This window comes from Ailuropoda melanoleuca, chromosome 6 (genome assembly GCF_002007445.2).
Source record: "Ailuropoda melanoleuca isolate Jingjing chromosome 6, ASM200744v2, whole genome shotgun sequence".
Taxonomy (NCBI): Eukaryota; Metazoa; Chordata; class Mammalia; order Carnivora; family Ursidae; genus Ailuropoda; species Ailuropoda melanoleuca.
The window spans coordinates 56,920,834-56,934,089 of NC_048223.1; the positions used below are offsets into that span (position 1 = coordinate 56,920,834).

At 37.7% G+C, this 13,256-nt stretch overlaps 1 protein-coding gene across 12 annotated transcripts in view; it reads left to right on the forward strand.

Annotated features, from left to right (window-relative positions):
* LYST (lysosomal trafficking regulator) overlaps positions 1 to 13,256 on the forward strand; it is a 175,432-nt gene that overhangs the window by 92,553 nt on the left and 69,623 nt on the right. For 10 of the 12 annotated variants that reach the window (XM_034662473.1, XM_034662468.1, XM_034662478.1 and 7 more), the window contains 7 exons: positions 1,538 to 1,669; positions 4,108 to 4,738; positions 5,399 to 5,576; positions 7,650 to 7,819; positions 9,187 to 9,417; positions 10,992 to 11,158; positions 11,799 to 11,951. In XM_034662473.1, the coding sequence (XP_034518364.1) occupies positions 1,538 to 1,669; positions 4,108 to 4,738; positions 5,399 to 5,576; positions 7,650 to 7,819; positions 9,187 to 9,417; positions 10,992 to 11,158; positions 11,799 to 11,951 (1,662 nt within the window). The remainder of the gene's footprint in view (positions 1 to 1,537; positions 1,670 to 4,107; positions 4,739 to 5,398; positions 5,577 to 7,649; positions 7,820 to 9,186; positions 9,418 to 10,991; positions 11,159 to 11,798; positions 11,952 to 13,256) is intronic. The other 2 variants (XM_034662479.1, XM_034662476.1) reach the window with 2 other exon arrangements.

The window sequence follows — 13,256 nt, forward strand, 5'->3', positions numbered from 1 at the left end:
AAGAGAAACTACCCACATAGAAATGAGTTGAAGCTCTGAGACTAGATGAGACCATTGAAGAAAAGTATAGAGACAGAGAGTGAAGGAAAAAGGAAGCAAAGAATAGAACTAAGGAAAGAGTAATTAGTATAAGACAAAGATGGCATAATCAGAGTTTTAAAAGAACTAGGAAAATGTAATGTGGTAAGAAAGCAAGCAAGAATGTACCAATGAGAAAACCAGATAGTAAATTTAGAGAGGAAAACTGGTTGTAAAACAGGCATTTAGGAATGTAATAATTGAATGAAATGATTCAACAGCCGTAAAAATCCAAATGAAAACAGACAACATGACTTTGTGTTTGATTCAGCACACATTTAGTGACTAAAGTACTGTCAAGATTCTGGAAACAGGGTAGTTGTAAAGATGAGTAAAATGTGGTCCACTCCCATACGAAGCTCACAGCCTAATTGAACGGTAAGAGGCATAAATAGGTAATGACATTGTGTAGAAAGCACAGTGGTAGAAATATTTTGTTTTCTGGAAGCATAGAGCATGGTGAGGATGTGTTTCCTGAAGGAGGTGATGCCCACTCTGAGGCTTAAAGGTTGAGGAGGAGTTGAAGGGGCTTCCAAACAAAGCAAACAGCTTGATTGGGAGCTGTGAGAAATAAGTGCTTCAGAAGTGTCATGCCAGAAAGAAGGCTGGAAGGCATCTGGAGACAGATCATGGAGATTTTCGTAGACAAGAAGCTAGGACTTTATCCAGAGTGGTAAGGAGGCAACAGAGAGCCACTGGAAGGTTCTTAGCAGGGGTTGACATTTGATAGAATTTGGAAAGCTATGAGGATTTGAGGGTGACCAGATGTCCATCGCAGATACCATTTAGAAGTCTGTGACAGGCCTCTAAGTGAGAGCACCCACATTATAGCACTGTGCTGGGATGAGAGGAGTTCAAGAAGCAGGATCAGGTCAGCAGAACCTGGAGACTGACTTCACATGGATAAAGGAAAGGTAGTGGTCAAGGGTGAATCCTGACTTCTACTTAGGAAATGGGTGCTTCTGCCAAATGAACCAGAGAACAAAACAGAAGAACTGAATTTAGGGCAGAAGGAGGATTCAGATTTAGATTTGTAGCATTTGTGGTGCATTTAAGAAATCGAGCCATTGAATTTACAAGTCTGAAGCTCAGAAAGGAAGATTAAGCTGAAGGTATCCAGTTTGGAGTCATATTGGACATTGAAGGAGATATATAAAAATATAGGACCTTTCCTCAAAGAGTGAAGTGAACAGTTAGCTGTTAAAATATAGAAATAACTCTAAGTATAGTTGCAATTCAAAGAAAATAAAAGTTAATGTGGCAAGTAACAGTAAAAAAAATGTATGTATGAGAAATAATAGCGTGTACTTGCATAGCAAATGTATGTTAGTATAAAACATGCCTTATTTTTTCACTTTGTCTTTTTGTAAAAAATTATATTTAATGATTTGCTTTTGAGGATAAAATTTTCATTTTATCCTTTTAAAAAATTTTACTGTCTCAAAAATTTTGATTCTAGATGGCAAGATCTTTCAGGAGAAAGTCCAGTCAATCATGTACCTGAGACATTCCAGCAGTGAAGGAAAGTCTGTTCCTAGCCCCGGATTTATGGTAATAACCCCATCTGGTTTTACTGCTTCACCGCCTGAAGGTAAACACAATAATGAAAGTGTAATCTTTCCTGATATAGTTCTGAATATTAGCAGATAAATAAATTGTACATGTTTTCAGTATGATAATTGTGATATTCAGATCAAATAAATGGAAGGTTAAAACAAAATTGTAGAATATATTTAAGGAATGCATTTCATTACTTTCTGGGACCAGAAGTTCACACTCTATAACAAGAGTTACTGCAGAGAATTAGGAAACAGAAGAGGTGCATGCTGTCTTGCTCTGGAATTCTCTGTCCCCTTTTATCATAGTCATTTGTCTTTCATTAAGTTTCTGATTTATTTTCCCATTTTCTTCAAAAGCTTTGTTTGGCTTACTCTCTCCTTTCTACCTAAACATTGTACTAGACAGTGACCATCCAGTACTCTAGCCTCTTGTTCTTGGATTCTGGGGACCTTTCCTTCTACTTTATCTACCAGTATGCATAGGACTTCATCATCATCAAGACCACTTCCCAGCTCTGAAACTCCGGTATCCCACTGTCTGCTAACAACCTCCTATCTTTCTGGTTTCTTTATCACCATCCCATGTTCCCTTCTTCCTGTTTTCCCCATCCAGCCTAGATCCCATTAGCCAGTCATTTTCTTGATACTGCCTTCAGCTTCCTTGTCCCTGTGGCCTTTTGGCATTCTTGACCTAAAAAACCCCAACCTTGCCTCAATCTAACCATCCTCGTGCTGCTAAAAGCTGCTGGAGAGAATTCCTGCCTTTACAAGGGTCTCCAACTGTAGCTGGCCTTTTAATGCTGCCCTGCCGTTCTTCAGTATGTTCAAAATCAATCCCTCTTTTATTTCCATAACAAGTATATTCAAGTCTTTAAGCTTACAGTACTTTTCTGTCTTCCTAACTTATTCTTAACAGACTACCTCATCTCTACTTTTATAGAGAAAAATAGGTACATGTCTCCTAGTTGGGAGCTGGCTGTGCATCTTTTCCTTTCCTACAGCTGCTCTCTTCCAGAGAAGAGGGATGTGTTTTGATTAGTTTTATTTGGAATTTTATAGGAAACGTCTATTCTTAAATCATTGTGCATCACTCCAAAACATTTTCAAATACAATTATTCCCCCCTTTTTTCCAGGTCTTTTGAACAGAATCTTTTGGCAGCCTTAGCTCTCCAGCCAAAATGCAGAAATAACTAGGAAAAACTTCTGAGCTATCAAGCTCTTATTGCCAAAAAGCCTGTGCTCTAAAACAGTTCATCCAGTGTCTGTTCACTTTATATCAGTGTTCTCAAGTTTTAGCAGGCAAAAGAAATCATCTGGAGAGCTTGTTCAAACGCAGACATGTGAGCCTCTCCCTCACATATTCTGACTCAGTAGGTCCAGGGTAGAGCCAGAGAATGTGCATTTGTAACAATCATACAAGCAGTGTTTGCTATCTCCATGCTGCTGGCGTGCAAACCGCACCTTGAACAGCATTTACTTTATCCTGTGCGCTTAAAGTGACAGTGATTTTTCTGGTCTCTCCTTACGTAGACTGTTAAAAGCAGCAAACTGGACAGCTGTAACAGGAAGTCAAAAAACTATTGCTTCTCACTAACAGCATCAAGAAGTAACTACAGAAATGGACGAGAGACAGAGCAGTCTAGGGCCATTTAGTCTAGTAATTACAACAACAAGTATGAATCTTACTACTGTTTATTGAGCACCTGTTACGTGCCAGAGACTATGCTGGGAGCATCACAAAGATGATCTCACTTAATCCTTAAAGCAGCCTTGCAAAGCAGATATTCTAAACCCTCCTTTTACATTTATAGAAACTAACACTCAAATAATTAAATGATAATTAAGGCCACCTAACTAAGAGAACTATCACTTGAGGGCATCTAGGTGGCTCAGTTGGTTAAGCATCTGCCTTTGGCTCAGGTCATGATCCCAGGGTCCTGCGATCGAGCCCCATGTTGGGCTCCCAGCTCAGAGGGGAGTCTGCTTCTCCCTCTCCCTTTGCCCCCTCCCCTCCCCCGTGCTCATGCTCTCTCTTTCTCTCAAATACATAAAATCTTAAAAAAAAAAAGAACTCTCACTTGAATCCAGTTTTATCTTGTTGCAAAACTCACACTTTTCCACCATATCAAACTGTATCCTAGTGATTGCTAGCCTGAAGTAAATTTTTACTTAATTTCACTACAGTAGAGCCATTAATCCTAATGACTTTGAATCATTCAGTCAACACTGTATTTTGTTAAGGAGACAGAAAAAGACATACATTTTTGGAAGCTTTAGATAAAAAGTTAAAAAAAAATAGTTTGAGCGCTTAAGAATTTTAAGCACTAGTTACTAGGAACATTAACCTGTGTGGATTCTTTTTAATATTGCTAGATAAATGGGTTATTGCTATGGTTGTGCCTGATAGTGCAGAAAACAAGTGGTCCCACTTAGTAGATTTTTAAAGAGTATTTTTCTTTCTACTCTCAGCAGGAAACAGTTCCTGCAATATTATACCACAATGGATGACCACCAACAGGCTGCGTTCTAGAAGCCTACCAGCATTTCCTACCATTTCACCTCGAATGCAACCACAAAAACTGACTGGAAGTTTGGGTTATAGTATTGACAAGTTACAAAATATTGCAGATAATTATGTTGCTTCCCAAGCAGAGAAACTGAATTCTCTGGTGAGTTCTGAGACCCTGAAAAAAGGCAAAAAGGATGTGTTTGTCAGTAGCTTTGAGTCTTCAAAAGCGGTGTGTGAAATGGAAGTCACCCTTTCTGCCCGCACCTCTGTCAATGGTGTCCCCAAAGGAACGTTGGGATTTCCAGGGGTCAAAGTTGATCATAAAGAATTGGCAGCAGAACCCAGATCAGATGAGGATAGTCCTGGGGAGGAGTCCTGCCCCCGCCGACCTGATTACCTAAAGGGACTGGCCTCATTCCAGCGAAGCCACAGCACTATTGCAAGCCTAGGGCTAGCTTTTCCTCCGCAGAATGGATCCGCAGCCGTTGGACGTTGGCCGAGTCTCGTTGATAGGAACACTGATGAATGGGAGAATTTTGCCTTTTCTCTGGGTTATGAGCCAAACTCCAGCCAAACTGCAAGTACTCACAGGTACTCATATGGTTTTGCAGGCCCTTCTCTTTTTCTTACAATCCTTGGAAGAATCTCTACCCTTCTAGAAATGTCTTCATTATGTCACTTCTCATAGACAACATATATATTAATAACAAACAGAAAGGTACTTTTCTCTTTATTTGAATGCTAGATAATATTGAATTCCATATTTTACCAAAGGCCCGACCATAAATAGCTACTTAAAAAAAAAATGCCTCGTGGTCTATTTAATTCAGTAATACAGTTACTAGAGAAAAACTCTTCGGGAAAACTATAAGGTTTGTAGTAACAAGTAGCAGCATCCCGCGAGAGCTTCTGCGGTGATGGGAATGTTTTCCCTGTGCCGTGCAGTACCGTAGACACTGGCCACATATGCCTGTTGAACGCTTGAAAGGCGGCTAGTGCCCACCACCCTGTTGCCCATCGTAGCTGTGGAATAGAATGGTGTTCAATAGACTGTGTGCCTAAACCTTATCACTGATAACGTTTTTAAAAAAGTGATGGCACATTTGTTAGTCACAGTTAAACATTTTATAATTTCATGAACTTTTGTTTCACATGTTAAAATTATTACTACTCCTCACAGTTCTTAAGATAATTATTATATATTTGTCTTCCTGATATGTGTTAGTAAGACTTTTGGGGTCTCTGTTTTAGTGTAACAGAAGACTGTTTGGTACCTATATGCTGTGGATTATACGAGCTCTTAAGTGGCGTTCTTCTCATCCTGCCTGATGTTATGCTTCAAGATGTGATGGACAAGCTCATTCAGGCAGATACGCTTTTAGTCCTCGTTAACCACCCATCACCTGCTATACAGCAAGGAGTTATTAAAGTAAGGACAAACTCTAAATGTGTTGTTTTAATTCAGAAAAATAAACATAAGTATAGTTTTGAATATATATGTTAAAGTAGACCTAAAGCTTTATTTTATTCTAAGGAATAATGAACCAATATACAGTTGACCCTTGAATGACACCGATTTGAACTGCGTGGGTCCACTTATATGCAGACTTTTTAAATAAATATAGTACTGTAAATATATTTTCTCCTTATGATTTTCTTAATAACATTTTCTTTTTTCAAGCTTATTTTATTGTAAGAATACAGTATAGAATGTGTAAAACATACAGAATATGTGTTCATCAACTGTTCATGTTATCAGTAAGGCTCCCACTCAATAGGAGCCTTTTAGTAGTTAATTTCTGGGGGAGTCAGAAGTTATATGCAGATTTTCAACTATGAGGGGGGTTGGCATCTCTAACCTTCATGTTGTTCAAGGGTCAACTGTAGTTTGTTACTTCTTAGTCATATTTTTATATGTATTATCATGCGATTTTAAGCTCTCCTCCATATATCGATTCATACCAATATGTTTTTCATACCAACTACAAGGAACACATAATCCATTGGGAATCTTTCCTGCAGTGCAGGATCAAATCTTAAACATTTACTTCAGGTTTTAGCTCAGATGTCACCTTTACAGAGACCCGATCACCTGTCAGAATAGCTCCCCTCTAGTGTCCGACACCTCATTCATTCTAGCATCCCAGCTCTGTCTTGTAGTTATCTTTCTATACTATCTGTGTGCTTGTTCTTTCACTCTCCCACACTGACAAAGCAGCTCCATGAGGGCAGGTATCTTGTGTCTAGTGTACACTAGGTACTAAGCATAGTGTTGAATGAATAAATGTTTGATATGAATGGTTTCCCTTAGAAAACAACCCAATATTGAAATGGTCTTTCAGAGATTCTCATTTTCTTTAGTTTGTCTCGAGTAGGATTTTTTTAATCACTTGCAGTTCAACCTAGTATTTATTGAGCTTCTATCCCATGTGCAAAAACTAGTTTAGCTGGTTGCTATGTGGGATATATACTAGAGTAATTTCTACATTCTAGGGGTTTGCAGTCTAGTGAGGGAGAAACCTCAACTAAGTAAAATGTAAGGACTTCTTGTGATGGGTACTTCAGTGGCAATATTAACAAAGAAGAGTGGGAACATAGGAAAAGCAGTTAATTCTGACTGGGGAACCAGGGAAGGATTCATGCAAAAGGTGTATTTGGTATCATGCTGTAAAATTAGAAAGCTTTTTAAGTAGGGCAGTAAACAGATGTGTGTTTGGGGAAGAATCATCTATCAGCACTGCGAGGGAGTGATTTCAGGGGGTGAGAGGTGAAAGTATTCTGTTTAGCAGGCTAGCACAGTAGTCTGGGGGAGAAATGATGAGTTCCTGATCTGGGGAAATGGGAAGTTGAAGAACATGCAGATTTGAGAGACATTCACTGGAATGAAGGGGAGAGAACTTCATAATTACATGTGGGCAATCAGGGCTGGAAAAGCCAAAAGTGAGATTAACTGTGAAATCTAGGAAGGTGGCACTCTGTGTGCTCTAAGATTGGAACCACAAAAGATGTGAGTTTGGAAGGAAAATAATTAATTGGGTTTTACACATGTTGCATTTAAGAAACCAGGGAAGGGTGGAAATTTAGGCCTGTGCTCAGGATAAATAATCTGTCAAGAAGTCTAGAAGCAGAAGTCTAGGAGATACACACACACACACACACACACACAACGCACACGTTGACTAATTTTCTTTTCCTTCAGAATAAAGCACAAATATTGTATTTATACTTGACAAAGGCTACCAGTCTACTAGGTATCCATGCTCAGCTAAAAAAGTTAGTTGCCCCATAACAAAAGTATTAAAGATCTGCGAGATAAAGTCATCATTAGCATTCCAAAGTAGTCAGAAACAATGATTATTTTTATTTTGCTATGCAGTTGCATTTTTTTGAGCTTTCTATGTTCTATACATATGAAATTAAAGGGTAACTTACAAGTATTTGATTTCTGTACATCATATAAAATTTAATGCATTATGTAAATTGTCCTAATTTTTTTTCTTAGCTATTAGATGCATATTTTAATAGAGCATCTAAGGAACAAAAAGATAAATTCCTAAAGAACCGTGGCTTTTCCTTGCTAGCCAACCAGTTGTATCTACACCGGGGAACACAGGAATTGTTAGAATGCTTCATTGAAATGTTCTTTGGTCGACGTATTGGCCTTGATGAAGAGTAAGTGGGTTCTTTCCTCCACCATAATTGGGGGTGATGCAATTTATTATTTTCCATATGATTTTGTTTCTAATTTCTCCCTTTGTGTTTCATTCATTAGACACAAATGCTTCGTCAAAGGAAAGAAGGTGATTAGTTAAGATTTGGCACATGGTGTTAACTTGAGAAGGTTAGGTGAAAAGAAGGTGGTTCATGTTTGCCAAGCAGGAGATCACATGAGTGATCCATAAAGAAACTTTCCACTCCCCTCAGCCTCCAGGTTTTCTGGGAGAAGAGTACACCTGGAATTCCTGGTTTGGCCAAAAAGTGAAACTGTTACTGCTCTCTATGTTAGAGTGGTGAGAAATGTATGCCTCATCATCATTATGTACGTATTTATTTTTTTGAGAGAGAGAGCATGAGCAGGGAGGAGAGGGAGAGGCAGGCTCCCCGCTGAGCAGGGACACCCCCCCCCCCCCCCCCGCCAACGGTAGTCAGTCCCAGGACCCTGGGATCATGACCTGAGCCTAAGGCAGACATTTAACCGACTGAGCCACCTCAGGCATCCCTCTCATCATCATCATGAAGTGTCTTCTACTTATTCAGTAGACCAATTCAGACCTTGAGGAATTTACTTATTAACTGCAGTAGTGGCAGTACACTTTCATTTGCATACAGCTTTTAGCTCTTTCAAAGCAATTCTGCAGTATCCCCTTTGATTCTCACGACAGCCTTGAGAAGAAAGTAGGGCAGGTGTCTCCACGTGTATTTGACAAATAAGGAAAATAAGGTACAAAACACTTAAATAATTTCTTTCCATCACAGAGGCGAATAGTATTGGAAGAAGAACTCAAGATTCATTCCTTTCATTAGACCTCTTTTTACTACTTTGCTGCTCTCTCTTGAATACTATTATTATTATTATTATTATTATTATATGTTATGCAATAGTAACAGCATATAATCATATAATTACGTATGTTGTGTGTTATTATATGTTCATAATTATAATTTATTGTTAACAATTTTAATTTATTAATAATAAGTTCATAATACCTTTCTGTGCATTTGTTATATAGACCCCTGAAGCAGGACTCCTTTGGACACCTAAGGGGCCTTGGACAAATTAAAGGGAGTCAATTAAAACCATGAAATAGTATACATGTTTCAATAGAATGTATATTTACCTTGGGACAGACTTCTAACAATACTTTGATTTTATTGGGGGCAGGGTCTCTGATCTTAAAGGTTGAGATTCCTTGCTCCCCAAATTTATTTTTTATAGCTTCAAAATCAAGTTAGCAAAATGACCCATACTGCAATCATTTTTCCTTATTTGGTAGTTAATTTCTTCTAATGTGCTCTTAACTGTGTATTTTTTATTATAGATTTGACCTGGAAGATGTGAAAAACATGGGACTTTTTCAGAAGTGGTCTGTCATTCCTGTTCTGGGACTAATAGAGACCTCTCTATATGACAACATGCTCTTGCATAGTGCTCTCTTACTTCTTCTCCAAATATTAAATTCTTGTTCCAAGGTAGCAGATATGTTGCTGGATAATGGTCTACTGTACGTGTTATGTAATACAGTAGCAGCCCTGAATGGATTAGAAAAAAAGTAAGTTTTAAATCATTATTTAAAATGACATCATCTGATAAATACTTAAGAAAGAGGAAACTTTAGTAATAGGTTACATTAGAGCATCTGATTTTTCAAGACACTTTCAAAGAATATCTTTCCTACCAAACTGATTAGGTTAAATTAATTAAATTAATTGAATTTGGAGGGGGGACCATTTTCCCTCATTTTCAACAAGCTTACTTAAAAAGAAGATGTTTATATGACCTACTTTTAAGTATTTAGAACCTGAAGACAAGTTGAATAAATTCAACTGTCCTCAAATACATTTACCAAGCTTCCACTGTGACCTTATAAAAATTATTATCCCCATGAGGAATAGGAAACTGAGGATTGGAAAGAGAGACTTGTTGAAGATCTGAAGCTGAACCTATCTTACTTCAAATGCCTGTTTTAAATGATGCTCTCCTACTTTCTACTACCATAAATGAATTTCCTGTTTCCAGAAGTATATTGGCAAATGGCTGCCTACCAAATTAATTAACAGCTTTACAAAATGTGTGAGATTATATTTTTACTTGGATTTTGTGCGTTTGGTGTCTGCATTTATGATGTACAGCATAACGTTTTTATGAGCATAATGTTAAAAAACGAATCTCTAGTAGTACCATCTTACTGCACATTAAAGCATTAACTATTATCTTTATTTTTTAAGAGAAGGCAGAGTACATAGTTGGCAATTTTCTAGGCCAGGGAGGTTCTATGAGCAAGAAAGAGTCCTTGTACTGAGTTCAGTTCAATTGTTACTGGTTACCTCTTAAATTCAGGATTTCTGTACTAAGCATGTGAGAAATACAAAGTATTTTATTTTCTCAAAACACTTAGTCTTGGTTATAATACAATATATCTAATTGGGAAGAGTTGCCTACAGGCTTCTTCTAAAAGTAGTTTGTTGTTGGTTTGGTTTGTTTTGTTTTTAATAAATTGTAGTTACTGATGTGCTTACATGCTACTCTGTTTATTGGCCCCAAACAGTTACCATTTCTCACTCTTGCTTGATTTGTAAAAAAAATAAATGGAGAGAAGTATTCAAGCTTAATATCATACACTGAGGTAGATTATCAAGGTTCAGAATTAGGGGACAGAAGTAACTAATTCATATTTAATAGGTATTTATAAGTTCAAGTCTATTATCCCTTTTAATCCTTGAAATAACTATAATTTGGTGTGCGATTCAGAGAGGTTAGGTAATTTATTCAAATTCACCTTCTCTGAGGAGCCTTCTAGAACATTCCTGTTAATACTGCCAAATCTTCACCTTTTGTGTGGTCTAGGAACCTATGTGTTCCATGGTATCTTGTATTAATCTCTATTGTTACCCTTACCAGAACTTACTGTTTATAGTTATCTCTTTACTTGTCTGGTCCTCTGCAAAACAGTCAACTTTTTGACAGGAGTCAAAGCATGTTTTCTTATTTCTGTGTCTAACATGCAGTTCAAATGACCTGCCATAGAGTAAGCATGAGTAAATACTGAATGAATGAGTGAATGCTGTAAGAACGGGAACTTAAACCAGTTCTCTTTGCCTTAAATTGTTTGTTCTTTTTCTTTAGCGTTCCTTTGAATGAGTACAAATTGCTTGCTTGTGATATACAGCAACTTTTCATAGCAGTTACAATTCATGCTTGCAGTTCCTCAGGAGCACAATATTTTAGAGTTATCGAAGACCTCATTGTACTGCTTGGGTATCTTCAAAATAGCAAAAACAAGAGGACACAAAGTAAGATTTTGTTTTTATGGATTGAGGAGGAAATTATATAGTAGCCAAAAATGTTATTTGACCCTAATCTCTTTCTTGTGGAAGCTATTGTACTGAAGGTTCATCCTTAATTTTGTGATAATATTATCAGCTTTAAAAAGAAGTCTTTTTAAGTAGCAAAATTTAAACAAGCGATGCCGTGATATAATTAGTAGCTGGCAACGCATCATTAAAAGAAGCCTCTGATTTTTCTTACCAAGTAGTATTAAAAGGCTTATGTTGAATAAAAATGCCCTTTAGTTTTCTTTATTGGCAAATATTAAATAAATATGAAACAGAAAAATGTGAGAATTCTGGTTAAATTTTGTGTTCTATGTTAAAAATCCTGTTCTTTAAAACAGTGATATAAAATGAAATAAATTTGTGAGCTGATATTTTTCCATTGAATTTTTTATAACGACCATTTAGAAATTTGCTTTAAAATTTCTTTAAAGGCCATTTAAAAATGTTTAGTACTACCCACGTTGATCAAAATTTTAAAATTTACGTCTAATAAAACATATATTGGCAGTTTAGATGTTATATGAAAATAAAAATCAACTCAATTTTAAAAATTAACATCCACATGCCTTGAAAACATTCTAGTATCTTCTGTTTTTAGATATGGCTGTTGCACTACAATTTAGAGTTCTCCAAGCTGCTATGGAATTTATAAGGACCACTGCAAATCATGACTCTGAAAACCTTGCAGATACATTCCAGTTACCCTCTGCTCCCCATCATGCAGTATTTCAAAAGCGGAAGAGCATTGCTGGTGAGTATTGAAATAATATTTTAATGATTATAAATTGAGGGTGGATTGACTTTCCTATATTCTGATGCCATTCACACTTAAAAATATTTTTTAGTTTCAAAAGTTAAACTATAGGGGCACCTTGGTACCTCAGGTGGTTAAGCATCTGACTCCTGATTTTGGCTCAGGTATGATCTCAGGGTTGTGAGATTGAGCCCCTGTTGGGCTCCATACTCAGCAGGGAGTCTGCTTGAGATTCTTTCCTCTCCTCTGCCCTCCCCTTCCCCTGCACTCACCCTCTTTCTCTCTAAAATAAATAAATCTTTTTTTAAAAAAGTTAAACTGTAAAATTTGAGAAAAGTTTCCTCCTTGAAAAAACATTCTGATTTATTTCAGTGCTTCTCATTCAGTTATCTCTAAAGCAACTACCATGTGCCAAGCACAGTGTAAATGTTGAAGCTACAGCGATGAAGAAAACAGACACAGATTCTGCACTCACAGAGATTACAAAATAGTAGAGAAATGCAGAGGATTGGAGTAGAGACTAGAACAGGGCAACCTGGTTTCCATCAGGAGTCAGAGAAATCTCCGAGGAAGTGAGATTTCAGTGTAGACTCAAAGGGTGAGAAAAGAGCCAGCAAGGTAGAGTCAGAGAAAGAGTGCTGCAGGCAGAATGAACGGCTTACGTGAGGTTTCACAACAGGAAAAAGTGGAGCTTCAGAGAACTGAAAGTCATTTAGCCAGAGTGGAATACTCTGGAGGGAATGAGGAGCATGATGCGGATAAGGCTGTCCAAGGTGGCATGGGCCAGTGCATAGATAACCATATAGGCCATGTGAAGGAGTTGAGATTAGGATAAAATCTGGGAAGCCATGACATAAGCAGATTTTCATTTTGTAAAGACCACTCTGGCTTCTGTGTAGAGAATGGGTTAGAGGAGAGCAAGAAAGGTAGTGGGGGGTCCAGGCAGGAGGCTGTCAAACAATGAAGGTGGGAGAAGATGGTGGCTCTTGTGTGGTTAGAATGGATGCCACCTCAGGGCTTGCTGTGAATTAGTACAGATCGCCATATAAGTGTCAACATTGTTAGACTTCCTTATTTTTCCCACAGAATATGCTGTGACCTTTATGCACATAATCCAGAAAGATGACATAAACACCTCCCTCCCACACACGGGGTCTGCACGCACATCTGCACCTACATGTGCCTACGTGTGTATGTAGAGTGGATGTGGATGTGGATGTGTACACACAAACACATACATGTATCTCCAAACAGAGTAGTTGGTAATTTGTTTGAAGCTTAATCACCCTTACTGTCATAAGG